Source organism: Myotis daubentonii, chromosome 15 (assembly GCF_963259705.1).
Source record: "Myotis daubentonii chromosome 15, mMyoDau2.1, whole genome shotgun sequence".
Lineage (NCBI taxonomy): Eukaryota > Metazoa > Chordata > Mammalia > Chiroptera > Vespertilionidae > Myotis > Myotis daubentonii.
The window spans coordinates 42,050,219-42,076,877 of record NC_081854.1 but is presented as its reverse complement, the minus strand read 5'-3'; the positions used below and the strand labels follow the sequence as shown (position 1 = coordinate 42,076,877).

Here is a 26,659-nt window from a genome sequence, read left to right as displayed (position 1 = left end):
AAACACAATTAATCAGGCAGCTCCTCCAAGCTGCCATGATCATTGGCTTCTCATCTCCCTGAATAAGCATCCGATGGAACACTGCAGCTGTTTGAAATAGGGATTAATTTGAGGGGGGAAGTTTAGCCTGTGCTTTTCTTCACACCTTCTCCAACAGTGTTCCAGAAGGAGGAGCTTTGGTACTCTTTGAGGGGGAAGTACTCAATCACATTTTTAAAAAAAATATATATTTTTTTATTGATTTCAGAGAGAAAGGGAGAGGGAGAGAGAAGAGAGAAACATCAATGAGAGAATCATTGATTGGCTGTCTTCTGCACGCTCCTTACTGGGGATGGAGCCTACAGCCTGTGCTTGGGCCCTGACTGGGAATAGAACCCTGACCTCTCAGTTCATACATAGGTCAATGCTCAACCACTAAGCCAAACTGGATGGGCCACATTTCTAAAACAGTTGTGTTTCTGCCCTTCAGTTGTTGGTCCCCCACTGGATATGTTCTTGGTTAAATGCAGCCAGGAGAGTTTGCTTTTTCAACAACCAGAGTTTGACCAGTGTTCTAGCAATTAAGGAGATTGAGTATTAAATTTCACCAATGACTAATATGATATTCCTTAATGTTTTCCTGAACCAGAACTCTCCTTCCTTTCTTGTGTTTGCCCTTCTGTAGTGGAATCAAGTTTGTTTAGGCAATTGATTTTACCCTAGAAATGATTTAGTTACCTTTTCATTATAGTCTAAAACTGAGAAAGAACTGAAGCAACTTTCTGCCTTTGACAAAGAAATCCTCCAGAAAAGGTTAAGAATACAAACACTGAAGACTACAATGGTAACAACAAAATAAAACAAAACAAAACAATAATGAATGAACTAGTTCTATCATTTCAATAAAACTGAGATGTGAAAAGATTATTTGACCATTACGAGATGGCTTAAGTTGATTGCTTGTTTTGCATTTTTTCAACTAGGCATTGAGAGACATTGAACCTAAGAGTTCAAGGTGATACGAGTATTCAGGACAGGCGTTAGAAAGAGACATTCTTATGGAACCTTTGGTTGCTTGGATGAGCCCTAGAAGTAGGAGCACAGCCATGTGCTTTCATCAGTGCCCAGTGAGGTTGCTGTCACCGTAGAGGTGACATTAAGCGCTAGCGTCATCAGGATATAGAGCTAATGCACTTATTCAGCATTTTAAAAGGTACTGTGTCTCTTACTGAAGAGGAGATATTTCAATTCAGGAGTTGGCAAGTAGGCTTTGGTGTGATGATGTATCATTAAATGTATGCGCAATAATAATATTAGTTCTTCACAGGATGGCTTTATGGTCATTTACATATTTTACTCTAGTGAACCATAAAGAAATTCTTTTTTTTTCCCCTTCTAAAAGCCAATAAAGGAATACCAAAATATAAAATAGTAAGGGAGAATGATTTGATATCTTGCAGTTGAAGCTGCTAAATAATACATATCTGAATATACTCATACAGACTTACCTGCATGAACTTTGTTTCGATTATGTGATTATTATAAACGTGTGCTTTGTACTTTGGAAATCTAACAAAACATAGTTATCAAGCAAAAGAAGCAAATGTTTTAACATGGCTTGGAGGTCATGAAAATATCACTCGATCTAGTTTGATTTTTCTTTGGTTCTTATTCCATAGCTTAGGATAGGGAATAGCAGAAGTTAGGACACACGGACAGTTAGGAATTGTTTAGGGAAGTGGAATGAACGTTCTGTAAATTACACAGGACGTAAAGACTCTCAAGTCATTCGGTGCTAGTATTTAAAGGGACATTAGAGGACATCTCTTTTAACTCCCTTCATTGTAGAGATCAGTAAACTGAGGCCCAGAGACATTCAGTGGTCATGTAGTATCTAAGTAAAGCTGGAACTTGAACCCAGGCCTTTGACACCATCTCAGACCAGCGCCCTTTCTATAACCCCACACTCCCTTCCATGCAGATTGCAAATGCTGATTTTGGCATTGCCACCGGTGTGCTGGGTGAGCTCAGTCCAGTTCCCTAATTTGTTCCTTAAACCTTTCAAAGCACTTCCCAAGAAGTTTGATTCAGCAATTCCCTTGATTTGGTGAATTTGACCCTGCTGTGACCAAGAAATGAGAAATACTCCATCCACCAACTTGTTAGTTTTCTAGAGCAGCGATTTTCTTTCTTTCTTTTTTTTTTTAATATATTTTATTGATTTTTTACAGAGAGGAAGGGAGAGGGATAGAGAGTTAGAAACATCGATGAGAGAGAAACATCGATCAGCTGCCTCCTGCACACCCCCCCACTGGGGATGTGCCCGCAACCCAGGTACATGCCCTTGACCGGAATCGAACCTGGGACCTTTCAGTCCGCAGGCCGACGCTCTATCCACTGAGCCAAACCGGTTTCGGCTAGAGCAGCGATTTTCATCACTGATGTGCCACAAGAATTTTTAAAACATGCACTACCTGACTACTCAGTCACAGGCACTGACCTCTTTTCCCTTAGATTGTCACATTTAAAAAATGACAGCAGCCAACACAACAATAACCATTTGGTGGGAATGAATCAAAATTCTATTTTTTTTGTCAGATCGGCAAAAAAATATATATATTTTTTGTAATGCCACTGAATTTTGGTAATTAGTTTATGTGTGCCGTGAGATGAAAGAGGTTGAAAATCGCTGCCCTCGAGAATCTGGGGCTCCACTCATATATTTTTAAAACTATCCTCGGCTGTCTGAAAGCACTGAGACCGCAGTATGAAATGTATTGTGTGTATCGCTGGCTTCACCTTTTTTGGTAAAATTAGTTTTGTTCATATTTGTTTCTACTAGATTGATAGCGGCAGAACTGGCAAGAGGTAATGAGACCTTCCACAAAATATACCTTTACAAGGACAGAGTAAATGATGGTGGCTAATCTCATCTACAATAACTGCACTATTCAACCCCAGAAACCCAAAAAGAAACACTGTGGGAACAGGCGCTCAAGGACACAGAAGCACTGAGGCACAGCCACCTTATCCATTCTTGTAGGCCTCACACCTCCATCCTGTCATTCTTCTACGTAGCTGGGGCCCCTTCTAAGGTTGTCTTCAGGAAAGTGGGTGTGAAAAAGTATTCCAACACCCATAGGGATAAGACAAGAGTTACTGTTTCCTTCACCTTGTGGATCTGATGATTTTTGGAAGATAGTGGTAAAAAAAATGATTATCAGTTCATTCTTGAAAAGAATATAGTTGCTCTTGCTGTATTTCTGGGGAGGAACAGTTTTGCAGTGAGCAACTCCAATGGGTGACACTGGTCTTTCTGACCCCCTAGATCTGTGTGAAGTAAGTAAACCCTTGAATATTTTCTTGGATTTTAAAAAATATTTGCCTTTATTGTTGAAAGTATTACAGATGTTCTCCTTTTCTTCCCCACTGACTCCTCCTACCCCACTCCGGCCCCCTCCCAGGCCTTTTAACCAATGAGATACAGGGTGGGCAAAAGTAGGTTTACATTTTTGAGTACGTGAAACATAGAATTTTTTCTTGTATTATTATTTATTCTTGTATTAGATATGTTTCCATATGAATAACTGTAAGCCTACTTTCCCCCTCCCCTTTATTTCAAATGACCACAAAAATACAGACATGATATAATCAACAACCATTATGTTTAACATATCTCAACATTTTGCTATGTGCATTTCTTTCGGATGGTTATGAAATGGTATTTTATACTTCTCTCATTACTAGTGCTATCTAGAAGCTTCACAATTTTCCTGAGGCTCTATAATCCATTTTTAAATATTGGGTAAGTAATGTATTCACATATTCAGAAATTAAAGCAATATATTTAAAAGTCTATGTTGATAGGTGTTATTTCCCACCCTATCTCATTCATCCCACCTTGCTCTTATTTTATTGGTTTCTTGCATATCTTCCCAGTGTTTTTTTACAAATAGATGCAAGCATGAATGCACACTTACATTCCCCACTTACACAAAACAACATACTGTATCAATTGTTCTGAACCTTGTTTTTTCTACTTAATATGTCCTGGAGATCTTTCCATAGCACTGTGCACTTTTCCATATCTGCACAGCATTCCACTTTCAGGTGCAGCACAGATTATTTCACTGGCCTTCTACTGATGGCTATCCTTGGGCTATTTCCACTCTATTGTTATTAAGAACAATGCTGTATTGACTACCATTGATCTTGTCTGACTCGTCCATAGGATAAATTCCTAAAAGTGGGCCAGAGGATTCATAGTTTTATAATTTTGTTAGATATTTAGATCTGTGTCACCAAATGGACTCCATGAAGAATGGTACCATCATGCATTCCTCTAACAGTGTGTGAGAGTGAGGTCTCCCCTTAGCCTTGACAACAAATTATGTTCTCAAATTTTTGTTTTGTTTTGCCAGTCTGATGGGGGAAATGGTATAGAAATACATCTCTTCTGTATTTCTCTTATTGTGAGCGAAGTTGCGCATCTGTTAATACATATAGGGGACCTTTGTATTTCCTTTTTTACAATTCCATTCTTCTATTAGATTTTCTTGTTGATTTCCAAGAGCTATTTATATATTTAGAGATTTAATACCTTTGTCTCAGACACAGTTGCAAATATTTTACCCAGTTCTTCTTTTACTTTTGTGTATGAACATTTGTGTCATACAAAATTTCTTTTGTCATTTGTATGTAGTCACTTTTCTAATCTTTTTTTAGAGGAACGTTGATTTTGAGTCAAAGTTAGAAAACTTTCCCTCTACAGTTATCAAAAGTTTCCTATACTTTTATGGTTTCATACTAAACATTGAAATATTTTATTAATTTGGTTTTAATTCTGATGTTGTTTTCATATGGTTGCTAAGTTATCCCAATAGCACTTTTTTAAAAATAAAATTCATCATTAAGCCAATGATTGGAGATGCTGTCTTTATAATATAATACATTCCAATATACATCTGGCTCTGTTTTGACTTTTTATTCCATTCCACCATTGGTCTGTCTCTTCATACTGTGTTAGTTACTGAGGCTTTATACTATATTTTAATTCTACCAGTTCTTATTTTATTGAGTTATTAAAAATGTTTTGAATTTTATTAGATTCTTCAGCATCAGTGGAGATTATATAATTTTTCTCCTTAGATCTATTGCATGTTAATAGACATTTTAATAGTGAGCCATCTTTGCATTCCTGAAACAAATTCCATTTGGTTGCACAGTATCATTCTTATAATGTGCTGATGAATTATGATTAATACTTTTTTTAATTTAGGATTTTACATTGATATTCAGAAGTGTAACCAGTTTATATATTGGCCCCATTGTTTTATCTTTGTAAAGTTATAATAACGATGTTATGCTGAAAATTTAATGTTGGAAATGAAGAATTAATTGTGTTAGTTTAATAATAGAATTGATACAACAGAAGACAGCATTAGTGAGCCTGAATACAGGTCAATATAAACTACCCATACTGAATTACAGAGAGAAGCAAAGAAGAATGAGGGGGAAAAGAACAGAAAGCAAAGGCTACGTAGATATGAGACACAGGCAAAAGGTCACCCATATATGTGATCAAAGAGGAAGAAATTGAGAAAAAGATGAAATGAAAAATATTTTAAGAGATAGTGGCTGTGAATTTTCCAAAAATGACGAATGACATTAATCCAAGGTTCACAAAGCTCAGAAAACTCTTGATGGTACAAATACTGCTGAACACTGAAGCAAAGAGAATATAAAAATAGTTAGAGAAAAAATACACCCATCTTAAAAGACACACTAATAATACTGATTGATGCCAAACTTTACACTTGAAATTATGGAAGTCAGAAGACAGTAAAATGGCATTACTCAAGAGCTGGAAGAAAAAAATTAACTTAGAATTCTTAGGTTTGTGTCTTCTGGGAAGTGGGGCCCTCATGTATACACCTGGAATTAAGGCAATTGGTGCTTCTTAAATGAAGTCTGGGATAAATTACTATGTTGAATGAAGGTGTTCTTAACATTAAAGGAATTTTAAATTATAAACATAGCTTTTGCCTTTCTATTTTTTTATTTATTTTTTATTGCTTAAAGTATTACAAAGTATTACAAAGGGTATTACAAAGGGTATTACATATGTGTCCTTTTTTCCCTCCGCCCTTGACAATCCCCTGGCCTCCCCTAACCCCCAGTGTCTTATGTCCATTGGTTATGCTTATATGCATGCATACAAGTCCTTTGGTTGATCTCTTACCCCCCTCCCTCCTGCCCCCCAACCCTCCCCGGCCTTCCCGCTGCAGTTTGACAATCTGTTTGAGGCAGCTCTGCCTCTGTATCTGTCTTTATATTTTTGTAGTGTGTGCATGTGTGTTTCGTTTTTGTTTTAGTTTAATTGCTGTTGTTTAGGGGTGTGGCTTCTCTTAGTCTGTTTTCTATTAATGAAGTTATTGAATCTCCTTCCTGATCCCCTTTGATTTGGACTTAGATCCGCTCATGCTGAGCAGCTCTTCCCAGATATACTTGGTGCAATTACTTTAAGAATCAGAAATCCAGCTCATGTTTGAGATGGAGATGAGGCATTGGTTATAAGTCTAGAACTCAGTTGACCTCATGGTTGGGCTGTAGGATTTAAAACTGTCACAAAGAAGAAAAAGTCTTGTAGCAACTACCACAGCAATTCATATTAAGCAAGATATGATTCTTTATAGTTGTACCAAATATACTTGAAGTTTACTAATCACATCTGACCTCTGGATTGATAGGGGGGAAAAAATGAAATGTGTAATGCTTGTGCAATATTCCCTAACTTCACCGTGGTGGTGGTGGTGGGGGGGGGGGGGGAGGGTAGCCTAGTAAAATCATTCCAGTACAAATCTCAAAATGTGTTTACTTTGTTAATTTCTAGGTGAAAAAATGTTTGTATCTCTGTATGGAGCTGCCGTAGACATGAATATAAGGCTGGACAAGAATTCTTTGATCATTGAGAAAACCTACATATCTCTGGCCAATCAGAGAACTATAACTATTTACAACCGCAGTAACATCATTGCCCATTTCCAATGGAAGGTATTTGCTACCCAGGAAGAGGAAGATAAAGAAAAGTATAGGTTTGTAAGAAAAATCACCTAAGTGCTGTAATTTGGGGAAACACAAAGCTCAGTTATTATGAAAAATCAGTGACTTTTGTGGTAACTTTTTAACCAATTCAACAATGTCAAATTTTTATAACTTGATTCCAGTATACAATGCTCATTTTTTCATTGAAAGAACTTGAGTTGAACTATGTGGAACACAGTGTTGTCCATTATCAGTTAATCTTAACCTGGTTATAATTTATCAGTAGCCAAACTACTGGGTTTTGAAAACCAAATATATAATTCTTGACTGTTTCCTCAAAACTAATCTATACATCTGTATTTCATTTCATAGCCCTAATCAGAATGATTAAGTATCACAGGGTTTCTAAAAATAATCTCTTTCGGGTTGGGATCAATGTGGAATTTTTTTTTTCCCAGTGAAAAGGTATTTCCAGAAAATAGAAAGAATGAGGAAGAAGAAGGGCTTAGAAATAACAGCTTTTATAGTCCCAGTTTTAGTAGCATTGCTGAATCCCTGCTAACCATATAATTTAATAATGATTTCTTGTTGGTATCTTTAATTTCTGCTTTTTAAAGTGATACTTTAGGCAGCAGAGAAAGTTAATAAAATAGAAAACCTAACTGTTTTAACTAATCTCTTCACTATTAAATTTTGAATATTTCTTTTTCCTGAATCTACCCTTGCCTCTTTTAAACTCCTTTCATCCTCCCCAAATTAGCACCTTTGCTGCTTTCATTTGGATTTATTCAGCCTTTTTTATTTGCCTCTCCAATTTCATTAAAGATTAGCCCTGGGAAGCTTCAAAGCTTTGTTTAAAACCAAGTTAGTATGTGATAAAAATGAAAGTCTTAGGTCCATGGAAACCGGGCAGAAATCCCCCACTGTGCTGCCCCTAATTGAATCAGGAGGAGCTGTGACAGTGACAGGCACAGAGGAGCCAGCAGCTTCATGATTCAGGCAGGGAGCTCTCATCACTGGATTGCCACTGTGTCATCTTGAAAAAGTGAGAAAAGAAAAGCTTTTCCTGCCTAAAAACTTCCTTTGGCCTCGTGGTATAGAAACACCAGAAGTTGAGAAAGGCAAGAGGAAACTGGCCATCCACTGCTTCCTTGGTCCTGATTCCCCAGCTGATGTGTGTACCATCAGTCAGAATGGTCCAGGCAGGTTTAAAGATAAGATGCGCGAGCAGGTACAAGCAAAGGAATAGTAGTCAATGTAGTGTTTGCATAACCTGCTTGTCCTGTAGGCATAGTCTCTTGGGGAGAATGAATATACACTTTCAGAGGGGAAGCCAGCTTTCAATTCAGCTTTGCCTATGTGTTTGACTATATGTATAGAATATAGTTGATGCCAAGCCTATGTCCAAAAAATATTTAAGGATGTTAATTTCAACAGGAAAACTCATGAAGAATTTAAACCAATTGCTATCAGAGATGCTAAGATACAGAGTATATAATTTCAACCATGTGTGGATGGATATTTCTTTTCTCTCCCCACCCTGCCTCCCCATTCCACCTTCCCTGACACTCACACCCTTATCTCTTTAATAATATCCTTGAGTCTTATTCCTTTTCTCTTATATTGTCTTTCTTTCACTATCTCTCTTGCTCTTTCTATTAGTGCATCTAGCAATTTTTCTGTAGCGAGGGCATTTTCATAACCATGATTAGAAACCTAATTTTATTATCTAGGATCATGCCCTTCCCTTAAACAATGAATTTGAAAAGTGGCATCAGATGGCTAAATAAGAGTACTTCCATTTTCACTTTGGATGACACATAGCCACATAACTCATGTTTCTCCAAACTGGTTTGGTTGATTTAAGTGAAGGGTTTATTGAATATGCCATCCCCTACCCTCTTCCCCTCTCTCCTAGGGCCAGATGCCTGGGACATGAAGGGAAATTGATTTAAAGGGGGAAATGGGCCATTTATGCCTAATATCTTATTTGAGCAGGTTGTCTCTCCTCTCTCACCCCTCTCTCGTTCCTTAATACATCCCCGAGCATGCCACAACTTCTATTATTAGCCATGGATTCTTATTCTGGACATAAGTAGCTATGAGATGCCTATCCTCCAGGAAAATAAAAAGGCAATTACAGAGAGGTTTGTTGTTTACTGAACATTTAGTTCCCATCTCTGGATAGCTGCCTCTCTGTAGGTGGCAGTGCTCTTGCAGTGAGTATGGGCCCCCTTCTCCTCTAAGTCACAGATCCTCAAGTTGTATCTCAAGCCACACAGCAGTGTGAGATAAAGCAGAATGTTCTCTGGTAGCTTGCTTGTGGTCAAAGGTTTGCTCATCCCTGAGAAACAGCAGTCAGATCTTTAGCTAATGGTATAAACCTCCTCTTGACCTCCCCAACGAGGCCGGTGTAGGTATCCCCAGAATAAACCTCCTCGTGTTTGACTCTCCTGCTCCTGGTGATGAGCAGTCTGCCCCTGTTCTTCCTTCAGCAGCCTCTGTAGTTAAAAATGTAGAGAGGAAGGTCGACTTTGGTCCTGAATTTGGGACAGAGAGGATCTATTCTAAACGGTCTCATGCATACTGTGAGCGACCAAAGTTTCCCTTTGCAGCATCCCAAGGACCTACGATTTAAAACGTCAGTGTAGATTTTTAAGTGAGACTCAGGAGTCTGCCCACTGCTTTCCAACTCTAACATGGCTTAAACCTTGTCCTAAGGCATTCATCTCATAGGAGCTGGAAGTTGCTCAGTGGTCACATTGAGATGGCCAATTGCTTTAACCATTACCCTCAAGACCCCATTCCAGCCATCGTGGTTTCTTGGCCACTACATCTTGCTGATCTCCCAGTGGAGGAATTTTAGCCCTCCTCAAGAGTAGGATGCCTTATTCCTTTCTGGAAGTTACCATTTTCATTCTAGGAAGGATGACTTCCTTCCTCTCCACATACCTCAGCATGTTGGTACCAGCCATAGGACACGTGTCCAAATTTGGGACCATGGACTAATCCTAGGCTCCAGATTCTAACAATGAAGATGTCACTCCCCCTAGGAAGAAATTCTTGACTTTAAGTTTTTTCTCCCCACTTTTATTTAAACCTTCAGAATGAGACACAGAAGGCTTAAAAATTGCCTTTTGGGTCTTTGTCTTTTTGATGATTTTCTGGGACTTGTAGAGAAATTAATCTCTTCAGAAATGGAGGCAGCATTCATCCCACCTAACTTCCTCCCCTTTGTCCTGAGGAATTATAAAACATTACCATAAGATTCTTTCATACTCATTCTCATCAGACTCGGCATGGGCTTTTGAGGCTTTCTGTTCCCCACTTCTCCATGAAGGTCATGACCTATGTCTCAAGAGCAGCTGGCTCAAATTCTAGATCTACTCTGTGCAGGAACTCCTGCAGTCTTCAGAGGACTCCCACGAGTAGTCAGCATGGATTTATTCCACAACATTCAGAAATAGGAAAATACATGTTTCTCTAGATAGATCAGTTTTAATTGGGCTTTGGGCCTGCCACCCAGTTAGTCATAAATTTAATCTTGAGTGGTATTTGATAAACAGGGAGAGGACATGTAGCCCTCAGTTTAAAACAGTCATCACAGAGTGCTCAGTGACCAGGGTCGTATGGTCCGTTGGAAGGTGGATGGCTGTAACCTTTCCACGCCAGGTGTGGACATGGGAGTATTTCTCCCAGCTGTGAAGGCCATGGCTTTTAGTTTCCAACCTCCTTGGCATCTAGTTATCATCTCTTCAGGGTGCTGCAGGGGAGCAGGGTGTCTAGCGCCTGAAGACGAGGAAGCTATTGGTTCAATGCTAATATACCTGAGACACAAGTCTTTCCCGTTGACTATACTCCATCGGCTGAACTCTACTTGAGGCCTGAAGGTGATGGGTGTTGGTGGCCACCAGACCATTTGGAAAATAGGTTAAATCCATGGTTTAACTGAAAGAGAAGGCTGGTGTGTTGTTGAGCTCTCTGATGAGAGGTGTCCTCAGCTGTAGCACAGAACCACCTCTGAGACAGGAGACCATGGAGACCAGCAGGAAAAAATGGCCTCACAGTAGCCAGGGGTATCTAGAAGCCCTTGTTGGAGTCAACGCAGCTCAAGGTGTTGTTGCATGTTGCCTTTTAGTACCTCAGCCGTGGCTCCATTTCCGCATCAGAGGGTAAAGATGAGACGTGTGGGACCAGCCTCACCCTCCACCCACCCACTTTGCATTATACAGCTGTTACTGATTTAAGAGTCCCAGCAGCAGGGGAGAAGAGCAGTGCTTGGCAATTTATGTTCTGTTTCCTTTTATTTTTTTTCTGGTTCAAGGGTTGAGCTAATCATACTCTTCAGTTCATGGAGCTTATTATCCATCCTTAGTCCATACGAGGCATTTTATCCCCACACACCACTCCCATTAAACCCCTAAATAAATGTAGTTTTTATGATTCCCATTATTTGTTTAACCAATCCTTCAATCTCTTACATAAAATTTACCCACATTTTTTTTGGTATTGTTGCTAGCATTTTGATGAGCATCTTTATAGCTGTGCTTTTACTTACATCTGTGATTATTCCTTTAAGATTGATTTCTAGAGATGGGCGTTACAGCTTCCCCTCACAGGAATTGGCGGTTTCCTTTCTGTGGACTGAGCTCTCTCTAATTTACGCTGCTCTGCCCAGCAGTACAGAAGGACTGCTCGTTACCCGAGACACTGCTTCCAAAACACAATGAAAAGGAAGCAGAGAATGGAACCAGAACACACTGAAGCCATTTCTTTGGCATCTTTATGCTATGTGGCCACAGGAACCTAGACACGGAAGTTATCAAAAGGAGCTGTTTGACATGGCGATGTAGTTTGCATGAAGTCATTTAGAGAATAGTTGGGTTTTGGTCAGGAATTCAGTGACCCTAGGCTCTCATTAAATAATTTGTCTCTCATCATTGGTGATACCAGTAAAATGTTGAGAAAATGGTCATATACCCTGGGAGGAGATAAAATGCAGTCTCCAAAAATTCAGGCGAGCCCTAGCTGTTTTGGCTCAGTGGATAGAGCATCGACCTGTGGACTGAAGAGTCCCGGGCTCAATTCTGGCCAAGGGCACATGCCCAGGTTGCGGGCTTGACCCCCAGAGGGGGATGTGCAGTAGGCAGCCGATCAATGATTCTCTCTCATCATTGATGTTTCTATCTCTCTCTCTCCCTCTCCCTTCCTCTCTGAAATAAATAAAGATATATTTTTTAAAAATTCAGGTGAAGTAATGGCTACCAGGAGTAATGTGACCACATCTGTGGCGAGGGCAGAATAGAGGGCTAGTAAATAGATAGTAGAATCAGCCTCCAAACCCAGTGCGCGCTGGCTCTCAATTTTGTTCTCCATCTAAGAAAGAATTAAAGCTAAGCAAGTTTAACAGAAACAAAATTGTCCTTGAAGTGTGAGAGGTAGAGTAGATGTTAAGTGTTTAAACAGCAACTTGGAAAAACACTATTACCTAAAATAAAATATTTGTCCAAATATGCATAATGGCTCAGGAGAAAGCAAGTGGAGGACAGGAAGCCCAGGAGGACTTCTTGAAGGAAGTGACTAAAGAGGAAACTGAGGCTCTCGAGAAGTTAAAGTAGAAGATCACTCAGATAGCACGTTACACACTCAGGGCAAGGAGGGACCGCCCCAGGGTGATGGGTGAGATCATTCCCAGGAGGCTGGAGTGGAGGGGGGAGCCCTTTACAATGGTCTTCATGGGAGTACCAGAGTGAATCTCACATTTTCCGTTTCCCTTCAGGGTCTGTGAGGATCTGATCAAAGAGGAAAAGGATGAGACTGACGAGTTTCTCGAAGAGTTTGTTAGTGATCCTTTACTCCGAGAACGGATTTCCATTCTCTCCCGCACCTTTGCGAATCAGAGAAGGCTGGTTCAGGCGGACAGCATACTCTTCTTGAATAACATTTTCATAATTGAGCCCCTGGTGAGCACATATATACAATCTGAACATATAGGGGAGTGCGGGCCTTATTTTGGTAAAAACACTCACTGTGGGATTGTTCTGAGAGCGTAAAGACTCCATCTGAAGAGCCTCGCCATCATTATAAGAAGTAAATGAAGGTTAACGGTAAGAGTGCTCATAGACTATGTTTATAGGTCACACTTTCTATGCACCAATCACTATTAAACACTTTAAAAATATTTTTATTGATTTCAGAGAGGAAGGGAGAGGGAGAGATAGAAATATCAATGATGAGAGAGAATCGTTGATCAGCTGTCCCCTGCACGCCCCCTACTGGGGATCAAGCCCACAACCCAGGCATGTGCCCTTGACAGGAATTGAACCCCGGACCCTTCAGTCTACAGGTTGATGCTCTACCAGCCGTGGGCAAACTACAGCCCATTCGGCTGTTCAATCCGGCCCGTGGAGCCGAAAGAGCAGAGGGTTCTCTTGCTCTCCCCTCCGCTCCTTCACCAGCAGCAGTGTTAACATGGCAACGTCGGGAAACATGGCCGCAGCTCCTTCTTCTGAGTCCAGTTGAAGAACCCATTGTGGCCCTCGAGTCAAAAAGTTTGCCCACCCCTGCAGTCTAACCACTGAACAAAACCAGCTAGGCCACTATTAAGTGCTTTGTATGCACTATCTAATTTATTTCATAGACACATACACACACACACACACACACACACACACATTCAATTATAGTTAATCCCCCATTTTACAGATGGAGAAATTGAGACTTAGAGAAATGTGATAACTTACTCAAGGCCAAGCAGTTAGTATCAGTAGTTAGAAATTTGTCTCTGATTAGCCTGACTGTAGTGTAGGGTTTCTCAACCTCTGCATTATTGACATTTGGGATTGGATAATCTTCGTCCTATACATTGTAGGCTATTTCATAGCAACCCTGATCTTGACCCACCAGATGCTAGTCATGACAACCAAAACTATCTCTGGATATTGCCAAATGTCCCCCTGGTGGGCAAAATTGCTTGGTTGAAAACGACTCTGTCCTTAATTCACTCAGTAACTATTATTGACTACATGTTCTATACCAGGCACCCTGTGTGTGTACCAAACATCGATGAGACTTCTTTGAGACTATTGTTTTGTGAGACCTGCTGCTGGAGTCAGTAATGCAGGCAGTTAGCACACTGGTTCAGAGGCGAGGCCGATTATCAGACTGAGAAGCTAGAGAAGGCTTCTTGAGAGCAGAGCCTTGAACTGGGTCCGTCTTGCAGGATGGGGACTTTTGGGAAACAATGGGGATGTGCATGGCATGGCTCATTCAAGGATCTGTGCATGGGTCAGGTTGTTTGACGTAAAGGGTTCACACAGGAAAATAGGTTGGAGAAGTGGGTTGGAGCTGAATCTTCTTTCACATCAGAAGACTGTCCACTGCTCAGTTGAGCAAAGGGATAGTCGGACATGATGGATTAAACCAGCAAGAGGTTAAATCAGGATGAACATACAGTCTTGAAGGGCTAGAACAGACACCTATCAAAATAGGTCAAGCCCAAAGATGTTGAAAAGATCAGGAAGGCGTTACAAGTCTCAGCAGCAAATGACTGAGCAGGATGGAGGCAGCAGGACAAGCAGGGTGGCCCAGTGTGTGGACAGTCCAGGGGTCTTCCCAGCTGGTGCTCGAGACCCAGGCTGGTGAATACCGTCCTGATTCTCATATCCTCTGGGAGTGGGACTCGGGGACAGCAAACACTGGTGTTCAGGAAGATGCGGGAGGTCCACAGGTGAGTCTTGCATATTTCCAGTCCACAAGTAGAAAGACTGGGATTACCTTGGATTTTCTCTCCTCACACTTACTTCCATTACCTGAAGCTGCATGATGGAGATATATGTATATAAAAGTAAGGCATTTAATAACTGTTTTTGAATTCTAGATAGGAACTGCATTGGGTGTTATCACAAGGCATCTTTTCACCAGGACTAAGAAAAACATCCTTTAAAACAGTGATACATAGAAATGGTATCTTTTAAATGAGACTATTTTGTTTGTATCGTGTGGAAAAAAAATCACCAGAAACAGGAAGGGGAGATAAAGTATAGTGTGTTTATAGCCTCTGTAATGATTTGTCTTTACACTAGGCAGGTTTTCTTCTCATGATCGTATGCATAAGCTGGTTCCTGACAATCTTTGCAAAATGAAATGAAGGCATGAAACTTTGTCAGTGTCTTCGTAAAATTATTCTGGTCCAAAAAGCAGAGCTCAGTGTCGGTGAATTATTTATTGATTTTGAATCTCCTCCCACCCCCTACTTAAAGATCCTGACAGATTTATAGAGATGCAGTTCTTGTGAGTGTACTATAATCTTACCTTGTAAATTACTTTTGACGGTATTTGATGGGAAAATTCTGCCATTTTATTAGCTTCTTGACCCAAATGTGAACTATGGGTATTTTCCACTGTTGAGATTTTGGTTTTCTGGCTCAGGAAATAAATGCTCTAGTAGTTTGGGATGAGAGAGTTAGGAAAGGATTTATAGAAGAGGTGAGATAGGAGCTTTGTATTGGAGGAAGGGTAAGATTTAATTAAGTGGAGAGGAAGAAGGAGAATGTTTCTCGTTGGAGAAATTGTGAAAACAAAGAAAAAGGAGGCTGTTTGTTTCATGGCATATTATATAACAATACAATGACCAGTTTTTCTGGAGCAAGCAGCCATAGGGAATATAAGAAATAAGATTGGGTCCAGCCGGCATGGTTGAGCATCGACCTATGAACTTGGAGGTGACGGTTTGATTCCTGGTCAGGGCACATACCTGGGTTGTGGGCTCGATCCCCTGTGTGGGGTGTGGAGGCAGCCTATCAATGATTCTCTCTCATTATTGATGTTTCTATCTCTCTCTCCTTTGTCCTGGGTTTAACTTCCAGCTTTGCCGATAGACAACGTGATCTTAAACAAGCCGTTCGATCTTTCTTGGCTTTGGTTGCTTTGTGCACAAAGTAAGTTTTTGTTTTGTTTTGTTTTGTGTTTTTAGGGTAGGTAGGATACTTGGATCCAATTTGGGTACAGACTCTGAGTCTCTTAAGGTCAGAAGTGGTTTGTCCTCATCTGTGCTCCAGGCCTACCTCAGGGCCAATTAATAGAGGGGAGAGAGGGAGAAAAGAAGGGAGAAAGGGAGGGAGGGAGGGAGGGAGGGAGGAAGGGAGGGAGGGAGGGAGGAAGGGAGGGAGGGAGGGAGAAAAGGAAGAGAGAGAGGGAGGGAAGGAGGGAGTCAGGGAGGGAAATCAGTTGATGATGATGAGTTTGGCTCTGAATACATTGAATTTGAGATGATAATAGATGTTCAAAAAGTTTTGGAAATGCAGTCCTAAATTTGTGGGAGAGCAGTTAGGAGTGGAGGTAAGGTATGTGAGCATCTTATACAGGTCTTCATGGAGGGCATGAAAAGTGGATGGAAATTCTAAGAACAGTTTGAGAAAAGAACATTGCAGAGGACCCAAGAGAGCCCTCTGGTGCTGCCCTTTGGAGACCCTGCAAGGCGAGGATAGGCTGTGAATTCGCAGAGAAGGCCTGCTCGGAGAGGGGCAGCCGGGCAGGGCTCATTAGCCCATCTTACATCTTTCTACCCAGTTATGGTTGGTTCATCATCATTTTCTACTGAAGGTCTCTGAATCTTGCTCACATATCGGATCAGTTATACCAAAGCCACTATTTAATTACTGACAGTTGAGCTATGTATCAGCAATTAGTGTTTTTTTTTTTATTAGAGTGTGATTCCTTTTAATTAGCTTCTTGATATGAGTTGAGTTCACCGAAGCAGAGAAGATTAAAATCATGCAGTCGCCTACTGATCTAGAAATTCATCTCTAATTGATATCCTGTTCAAAAGCTAAAAATAAAATAAAAGGTTGATGTAGGGCAGGGGTGGGGCACCTTTTTCTCTGCCAAGGGCCATTTGGGTATTTATAACATCATTCGCGGCCATACAAAATTATCAACTTAAAAGTTAGCCTGCTATATTCGGCCAAGCATTTAATTAACTCACCCCTAATGCTTTGGCAGGGCCAGACAGAATGATTTCTTGGGCCTTATAGGGCCCAAGGGCCAGACGTTCCCCACCCATGCTAGTCTGGGGGCTTAGTTACCACCTTGCTTTCAGATGGCCTCTTCAGCCTCTGTGTCCACCTAACATGGAAATTGGCCTCAAGTGAGGTAAATTTGAAAAGGAAAAAAAAAAATCCGAAACTGTTATCTTAGTGTCTGAAAAGAAATAAACGGTATGTTTATTTTTCAGACCTACGTCTATATATCTTGGTCTTTCAAATGAGTCAGCTAAAACCAAGGTTAGTTTAGCCCTTATTGTGTTCTCTGCATATTGTGTATTTTATGGGAACATCATTTCTATTTTAGAGGTTCTTTCAATTTAAAGCAAGTATTCAAGATCAAGAAATCAGTCACTGTCTCTAAAATGCCCAGAGGTGGTGATGGTTTTGAATTTAATCAAATTTTCTCAGTATAATCGTGTGAGAAGTAGTTTGACTCGATGCTATCACAACGTCTGGCCCAAACTCTAGCACCTAAAGTCCTTACACTGTTCTGTGACCTGCTCACGGGGTGGCCCTGTTTAGTCCCATTGTCTCGGCTCACTTTATTATCATGCTCATTGCCTAACATTGCCCTCGGGTCTGTCCTTCAAACCTTGAGGAGGTAACGCTGGGGTGTCCTGGGTACTGATGTGGTTACAGAGTGCAGAGGTGGGGGAGTTTGTGTTTGAGAGACCCCAGAGGTGGACCCCGGTGGAGGAAGGAGCAGACAAGGCCCCAGAGTGACCACAAGGCAGTCCTGGGCATACAGAACAGAGGTCTAGAAGTAATTTTTTTTAGTTTTACTTGGTATCTACTGGTATTCTAATAGTAACTATAATTGTTTTAGTCATTAAAAGATGTGGAATATTGCCCAGCCAGCATGGCTCAGTGGTTGAGTGTCAACTTATGAACCAGGAGGTCACAGTTTGATTCTGTGTCAGGGCTCATGCCCTGGTTGCCGGCTCAATCCCCAGTAGGGGGCGTGCAGGAGACAGTCAGTCAATGATTCTCTCTCTCTCTGTCTCTTTTTTTAAAAATATATTTTATTGATTTTTTACAGAGAGGAAGGGAGAGGGATAGAGAGTTAGAGACATCGATCAGCTGCCTCTTGCACACCCGTCACTGGGGGTGTGCCCACAACCAAGGTACATGCCCTTGACCTGAATTGAACCTGGGGCCCTTCAGTCTGCAGGCCGACGCTCTATTCACTGAGCCAAACCAGTCAGGGCACAATGATTCTCTCTTATCATTGATGTTTTTATCTCTCTCTCTCCCTCTTCCTTCATCTCTGAAATAAAAGAATATATATTTAAAAAAAAACCCACAAACAAAACAAAACAAAAAAATCATGTGGAATATTACTACTATTCATGTCAAGTTCCTTGTGTCAATTCTTTTGATAAAGTCTTGGGGTTTTAATGTAATTAGTCAAAATTTTTCTTGTATTCCTTACCTCGGGAGGGTACTGGGTTCTGTAGAATACTGATCATTTCTCAAGCTGCCTCTTTCCGTATAGTTTTTTCCCCCTTTTGAAAAGAAGTGTAAAATTGGGTCTATTATGCATGTTTTGTGGCTTCCAGAAAAGCGAGTGGAATTGACTGCTTTCAGAAATATAATATCCTATTTGACTAGATGGACTCTGGCTGTACAGAATTTTGACAGCCTCATTTTGTTATATTCTCTGCTTAGGTCTCATGGGCACCTGGGTGAGAGAAATTCAAAGACAAAAACACACAATTCTGAGAATTGAGAGGCAGAAGAATATCACAGGGCCAAAAGAGAGAATTAAGCCTTTGATTTCCATGGGCGTCTAGGAGCCCTCTGAGAAATCACAGCACAGATGTGCCGGCCTTGTTCCTGAACTCTGGGACTGCTGGCTCAGGTCACACTTTTGAGAGGCAGCAATATTCTGAATGTTGAACACTTGCTATTTTCTCAAAAAGAAAGGTCTGAGAATTTAAAGGTATTTGCCCAAACCGGTCTTAGCTGATTGGCTATCATCGGTGAACAAGGAAAACATTTCTGCTTTTATTAGCAAGTGTCTTTTCCATCAAAGAAGAAGTCATTCAGTCTCCCTCGGAAAGCTTCGGTTTCATTTAAATAAGCCTTAAAAAGGGAAACTTGATAATTTCTTTATCATCATGTAAGCGATAGTAAACCACGCTTTGTTGTCACTTAAGCCTGCAGAAAACACGAGGTTCAGCAATTCAGACTTTGAAAGCACAGCTCAAATTTAGTTTATTTTTCTCAAGTCGGCGTAGCATGTGAGCTCAGCAGAACCCGGTTGGGTGGGAGCCCAGATGGCTACCAAAGAGGCAAGAGCTAGCTCTTTGCTGCAGACCTCCCACTTCTGTACCATCAGCCGAGTCACATTGCAAACATGTGGGCGCTGACTCCTTGGAAATGGACACCAGAAAGGAGAAAGGAGGACAGGGATCCGCTGGGAGCAAAGTGTCCTTGACAAGTCGCAGCTCCTGCTTCAGTACAGTTCCCATGCTTCAGCCTCCCTTTGATGTGGTTTGGCTTCTCAGATCTTTGTGCTTGGCCGAACCTTTTCCAATTGTGTTGGTGTGATCACTGTTGTATTGGAGAGCCAGTGTAGGTGCAGGGAGGCCTAAGGAAGTCTTAGGCTCCTCAAGGCTCATTAAATAAGTTGACATTCGTCATGTTGGGAGAGACACAAGTCTGTTCTCTCCAGAGAAAGGCATGAACATCACACGTAACTACTTCAGCTGTAAAAAACCCCACTGCAATTTTCACCACATATGGGTCAAAGTATTTCACCCAAGATAAAGCACACCTTTTGTGAAAATTCCTCTGGCCGATGACCAAATCTTAGACCCGTCTCTTAGAAACTTTTCTGGTCATTATTTGGAGCATCCAAGCTTTACTAAATTTAGTTTCTTGTTGGAGAAGATATAATGGAGCAGAAAAATCTCCTTGTATGTCATGTGCCTATTAGATCTTTTATCTCAATGATAATTAGGATAGTTTACCTTCAATATTTTAGGTTCCATTTTTTTTTTCTATTTCTCTTTGAGACAACTTCTATTTTCCCTGATGATAAAGAGAGCCATGATTTCTCTCATTTATCTGATAAGCTCTAGAAGAGCAACTGTGGGTAGTGAAACGTATTACAGCTTCTAATTGGTGCTTCTTTTTTTTCTGATTGATAGAAATTTAACTTTGAGTTTTTATTTCCTAAGAGAAATTCTTTAAATTTTCCTTAAACAGGACAAGATAGCTGACAATATTTATTTACATAGTTAAGAATATATCCATTTTGGTGGAACGTGATGGAATTTATTACACATTTTAGCTGCTCCTGAAGTCATTATTCACTGACCCTGTTCTGAGTTGACTGAACCCTGGCCCGGCCAGATGGCTTGATAAAGATCTGCCAAGGCATTTCTCAAGAGCTGCAAAATACTAGGGTTGACTGTCATCTACAAGGACCGCCTGTGAGTCACCTTCCAAGATACCTGAGCACATGAGTATGCAGGGTGCCCTATTATGTTCACCAGACAGGAGCACCAGTTCATGCTAGCTTCTTCTAAGTCTGAGGATCAGTTGTAGTGTTTTTAACATTTTCCGGCATTTTTTTTTTTTTTATGATGTGAGAAAGGTGAGGCCTGACCTTTTGTTATAATTGCAGTGGGGTTGAAGATGTTAAAGAAAGAACATTATAGAAACCCAGCGCTAACACTTACTTTTGATGTGGCCCTCGGTGAGATACTTAACTTCTTTGTGCCTTGGTTTCCTCATTTTTAAAATGGGGATAATACTCCTTCACAGGGTTGCAAGCACTGAGCTAGATAATAAACACCAGCGCTTAACACAGCGCTGGGAACATGAGCTCTCAGTTAACGGCTGAAAGTATTATGATTTGGATTTAGATATGATTCAGTCTCGTGTCGGATTAGAGATATGATTGGAAAGTATAACATTTGAGGAGGCAGACATGTGGGTCACTCTTCTGTATGTAAATTGGGAATTAAAATAACTATTTAAATGATAAATGTAGGTATCGAGTCATATTGTAAACTACTTTCCAGATAAACCAAGTAACTTAAATGTTCTTGCAGTTTGGGTTTTGATTTTGCAAAATATGTGAGAAATAACCCTTCATTGAAGGAAGGAAGGAAGGAAGGAAGGAAGGAAGGAAGGAAGGAAGGAGCTGGGTAATAGAGAAGAGGAAGGAAGCTGATTTTTAAAATACTGTTTTTACTTAAGGATTTTCAAGGGAGATTTTTTAAAAGAGCTCCTTTAATCATTGCCAGTATAATTTTTAAGGGGAACATTTTTTAAAAATTAATTTATTTTTTCCCCATCACCATTTATCCCCCCTATGCCCTCTCCCACCTCCCTTCTCATGACTGTATTAATCACGTGTCATGAACCAGTGGCAGCCTGTTCAGAAACAGCTTTCAGAAAAGTCTTGGGACTGTGTCCATCAAGCCCCACTTGTTTGTCCTTGTTCCAGAGGAAATACGAAGTTCCATTTCCAGAGGTATTTAATATTCGGCCAAAAACCACATTATAGGAGTTAGCGTTAGACCTACAAATTCAGTTGATTCCTTCTAGCAGGTCACTTGATACGTGAAATGCAGTTATGAAGCTGAGGGAAAAAAAAACATTAAGACCGAGAAGGAAGATAATCACAATATCACTGAAGGCCATGTTGGCAGTCATTTTCAATAAACAAGGCAGCAGTCACTTACCGATTATATCCTGTATCCTCACTCTCTGATTTGGAGCCAAGAAATGGACAGTGATGGGAGAGGGGGCGTATGTGGAAGGAAGGAGGAACTGCAGGGGCCTCTGTGTGACGGGGCTGGTTCCTTAGACTGGAGGGACAGGATACTGACGTCAGAGCCACTTCTGAATGTTTTCATTTTCAGAAAGAAACTTTAGAACTGAGCAATAAAGAAAGAACAAATTCTTTTCAGAGACATAAATGACATGGAAGTTAATTTCAGAAGCATTGGAGAAGTAACATGAAGTGTTTCAAAGATATATAAGTGAAAGTGGGGTCATCACAGGCTGACTGCCTGTTTCTGGGGGTTTGCTCTCTCTGACTTGCTATAGAAAATGCTATATTGAGTTTTTGCTATAAAGAAAGACATGTTATTTAATTTTTACTTTAATCCCCGCTGAAAAATACATGTCTCTAACTCCTTCAAATGACCTATTATTGAAAGCATCCCTCTGCAAGAGGAAGCCGAATGACCACACTTCTGTTTTCACAGATACACACAGCCCTTCTAAGGCGCATTAACACAAGCCCAGGAGAGGCCTTTAGAATAGGCTTGTCCTTGACTTATCTCCCTGGGCTGAGCAAAGCGGAAAGTTACTAGCAAATGTCACAGGCACGATTAAACAGCTGCGACCCAGGATAGGAAAACACTGAGCGTACAGTCCCACCCGCTCAGTCTGAACCCTGTGGACTCTGATTCCCTGGCACTGGCAGAAGGGCTTCTCAGCCTCCAGGGCGCCTCTACATCAGCCTATCGCTCACGGATCGCATCCGTGTGTCAACACTTCCTCCCCTGGGGGGATTCTGCGTGCCTCTCTGGAGCGTGTCCGTCCTGCCATTTCCCAGCCCCCCGGTTCTAATCGTCAGATTTCTTTCACGATGGGGTCCCCAAGAGTGCTCCAGGGAGAGAGAACTTAAGACTGTGACTCTCTTGTCTGCACACGGACCATGGATTCTCTTTCTCTTGCTGGGATAATGCTTTTGAAAGCCATCCGGCCCAGTCCAAATCATAAAGCCCTTGAATTTGCCTGCGTGCACGAAGCTCAGCTGACTTCCATTGTATCCTTTGGAAGGCCATTTCCTACCATTCTCATGAGACTTTTCTAGCAATTTTTAGGGTCCTCCAGGATGGCCCCTTGGATCAGTCAGCTTGCACAGGAATAGCTTAGCTGCGTCCAATCTGTACTCTCAACCTGAGTCGTGTCTAAGCCCCCCAGGCAATACATTTGTCTCACGGGTTAGGAGGAAACCCAGGTCCTCAGGAGTTCCGAGATGGAATACCCACCGATACACCAGTGAACGGGTGAACCACCTCTTCTGCCTGGGCCCTCTGTCCATTCTATTGATGAGTGTTCCTAACACCCCATGTCACTAAGGCCCCCCGTAATCAAAGGGGTATTTGCCATGTACCAGGTTTGGAAAAGTGAAATGCCTACATCGGTGAAAGTGCTGAGGGATTTCCTGTTCCCTGCATGATCTCAAAGGTCCCTGCAGCTCTAACTGGTATGACGTCTGTGCTTCCAGTTGAGGAGAAAATGGCAGAAATAGGCTGCAGAGATGAATCGACATCTGCTAATAACTGCACCATGTGCAGAGTGAATGGATACGGCTGATTCAGTAACTATGTTGAACTCTTACATGAGCCACTTCTGGATTAGGTCCTGCCGTAGAACCGTGCCTACCCTCATGGGGCCTTCATTCCAGCGGCCTGATCTGGGAGACCAGTGCTCCCAGGACCACGTGACACTCAGCCCTCGCTGCTACTTTCTGGGGGCTCCGTGCCCTTTAAGCATTCTGGGGACGCTGCCTGAGAAGCACATTGATCAGACTGCTACCTTCATAAATAAACCCAAATTGGCTCTCGTTTTCTATCACCCCATTGGGTGTCTGCCTCTTAGACTATTTTGTTCTCTGCTTGATTCTTTATTCCAGCACCGTGTTCATTTCTAATCAGACTGGAAATGGAGTATGCATTGGGGACTGTCTGAAACGGGAGCCTAATTATTTATCATGTTGTCTTCCCTCCTTTCCTTTTTAGACTCCACCACCTACATAGATTTTTGGATGTGTTTATCACATATGCCCTACTTGGCTCTCTTTACAAAAACCCTAGAAAAAAACACTCACTCTTCTACCTTCATTTTTCCAATACTTTCCTCTTAGTCTTTCCAAGTGGCCATAAAAATAAATCAATTATACTTTAAACAGCTATTTACTGAGCTCTTACTGCCTACTGAGCACGGGGCAAAGCTTTTGACCTGCATGACCTTGTCTGATTTTTTGGAAACTATTTGGGGCAGGTGATATTAGCATCCACTTTTATAGCCCTAAGAAGTTAATGAAGAGGTCCCAGATTACATGGTTCGTACAAAACATTTTTCAAAGAATACCTCCAGGGAATTCTGATGTTTGGTATGTGCATTACAAAATTTCAAAACTTGGTCTCCTTATCATGAGTTTGAGTGGTTTGCATTAACATGAGGAATATCACACTGGGTCAGAACCAGGGTTTGCTCTGGCCTTTATTGTGCCTTGGGCCATTGCTATGTTTTCCCAGAATAAGAGTATTTCCTTATGTGGTCATTCAAAGATTAGGAATGTGGTCCTTCTATCAAGTGAGTTAGGCACTTCTTTCTCTGTGGCCCATCCGGACCTTATTTATACAGGCACAGCACTTAGCATGTATATTATAGAATATTTGTATACATATTTACCATCCATCCAACATGTGAGCTCCATGCAGTCCTGGGCCATGCCCTTCATCTCTGAAGCCCGGTGCTGGGTGCACATTGGCATACAATGAATGTTCATGGAATACACAACATTTTTAAATTTCCTAAATATCCTAGTTATAAACGAATATAACATTAGTTAGAGAAACTTATTATATATTCATGAACTCACTGAAATTATTTTTAAAGCTTGTTTCCAACTTGTACCACCTCTTAACAAGTAGCCTAAGTTAACTGTCTGTTGGGTAAAATATTGCTTTCTTCTATTTATTGTAAAAATATTTCCTTCCAATTCCCTAGAGGTTTAACATAATGATAACATTTAAAAGCAGCACCTTCCTTTCATCACATTGTTTTTTTAACGATTCTTTCTTGTTTTTCAGGAAGGTGATGTCTGGCCCAACTCATCAGCTGAAATCACTGTGTACTTCAACCCTCTGGAAGCCAGGCTCTACCAGATGACTGTGTACTGTGACATTTCAGGTGAAGACTTCTGTGTGGAAAAGGCAGGCTAGCAAGTTCCCAGAGCCTCAGTGGGATGAGTGTGTGTGTGTGTGTGTGTGTGTGTGTGTGTGTGTGTGTGAGAGAGAGAGAGAGAGAGAGAGAGAGAGAGAGAGAGAGAGAGAGAAAGGGGGGGAGGGGCTATGGGCTGTGCATGACTTACTCACTTCTTTCTAGAATAGACCAATCTCTGACATTATACTGGAATTGTGGTGTGGTGGGGGGTGGGATGGGAAACCATGATTTTTAGAGCAGTAAGAACATTCCTTTAGACAGATCCTCACAAATTATTTTTTGTTATTTCTGTAGTATTTAATGAGATAGAAGCAAATATGTATAGATTTACTTCCCCTCACATCTTTTTGCATAACTGATAGCATACTTTACATGATGGTTCTGACATTGCTTTTAAAATATTTCTTAAAGATTATTCTACAACATTAAATGTAAAAGTATCATTTTTTTCATGGTTGCATATGAATGCTTTTTATTTACATACCACAATTTAACTTTTAATCTTTTGTGACTAAGAAATAGAACATAGATTCATAACTGTATATAGTACATGCTGTGGTGGGCAGAGTGATGGCCTCCCAAATATGTCCATGCTCCCAGCACCTGTGGATATGGTATTGTGGTTGTATTACATTATATGGCAAAGGGGAATTAAAGCAGGCAATAGGATTTAGGTTACTAATGAGCTGACCTTAAGGTAGGAGATTATCCTGATTGTGTCGGTGGCTCAGTATAATCACAAGGGTCCTTAAACATCGAAGAGGAGGCAGAAGTTGTCAGTCTCAGTGTCAGAGTGATGTGATATGTCAAAGAGTCTTCCCGCCATTTCTGGCTTTGAAGATGGAAAGGGCAAGGAATTCAGACAGCCTGTAGAACCTGGAAAAGGCAAGAAAAGGGGCTTTCCTCTAAACTAGAACCAGCAGAAGGGAGCCCTGTCAATACCTTGATTTTAGCGCAGTGTGACCCATCTTGGACTTTTGACCTTCAGAACTTAAAAAAAAATGTTTCCATGATAGTTGACATGCAATATTATATTAGTTTCAGGCGTATAACACAGTGATTAGACATGACCTCCAGAGCTTTTAAGATGAATTTGTATGTTAAGCAACAAAATTTGTGGTAATTTGTTGTCGAGCAATAGGGAATTAATACACACATATAAATTATAACATAATTATAAGGTAAACATTACGTAATCACCGCCAAGATCAATAATAAAATATTTCCAGCTTCGAGAAGACCCCCTGGGTGTTCCTTCCCAGTCACACTCCTCTCACCCCAACCTCCCCTTGAGATAATCACTATTTTGTCCTTGATGATCATGATTTCATTGCTTTTATTTATAGTTTTTACCCCTATGTATATACTTCTGAAACAATGCAATTTAGTACTGCCTGTATTTGAAATGTGCATCATCGACATCAATATGCACATCTCATCCATGGCGTTGCTTGTAGCTCTAATTGTATTTCATTGTCCTTGTTGCATAGCGTGCCATTATGCGAGTGCACGTTCGGAGACAGGAAGTAGCAGGGAAGGTCATCACTGGTCTGGAGGGAGGCCTCTCGGGATGCATGAAATTTAGTCCATAATCCCCAACTGCAACC

General features: G+C 41.0%; 1 protein-coding gene across 1 annotated transcript in view; it reads left to right on the top strand.

Annotated features, from left to right (window-relative positions):
- The window catches only part of HYDIN (HYDIN axonemal central pair apparatus protein), a 341,424-nt gene that overhangs the window by 102,475 nt on the left and 212,290 nt on the right, over positions 1-26,659 (top strand). The window contains 3 exon segments of the mRNA XM_059665442.1: positions 6,872-7,073; positions 12,803-12,986; positions 24,920-25,019. Of these exon segments, the coding sequence (XP_059521425.1) occupies positions 6,872-7,073; positions 12,803-12,986; positions 24,920-25,019 (486 nt within the window).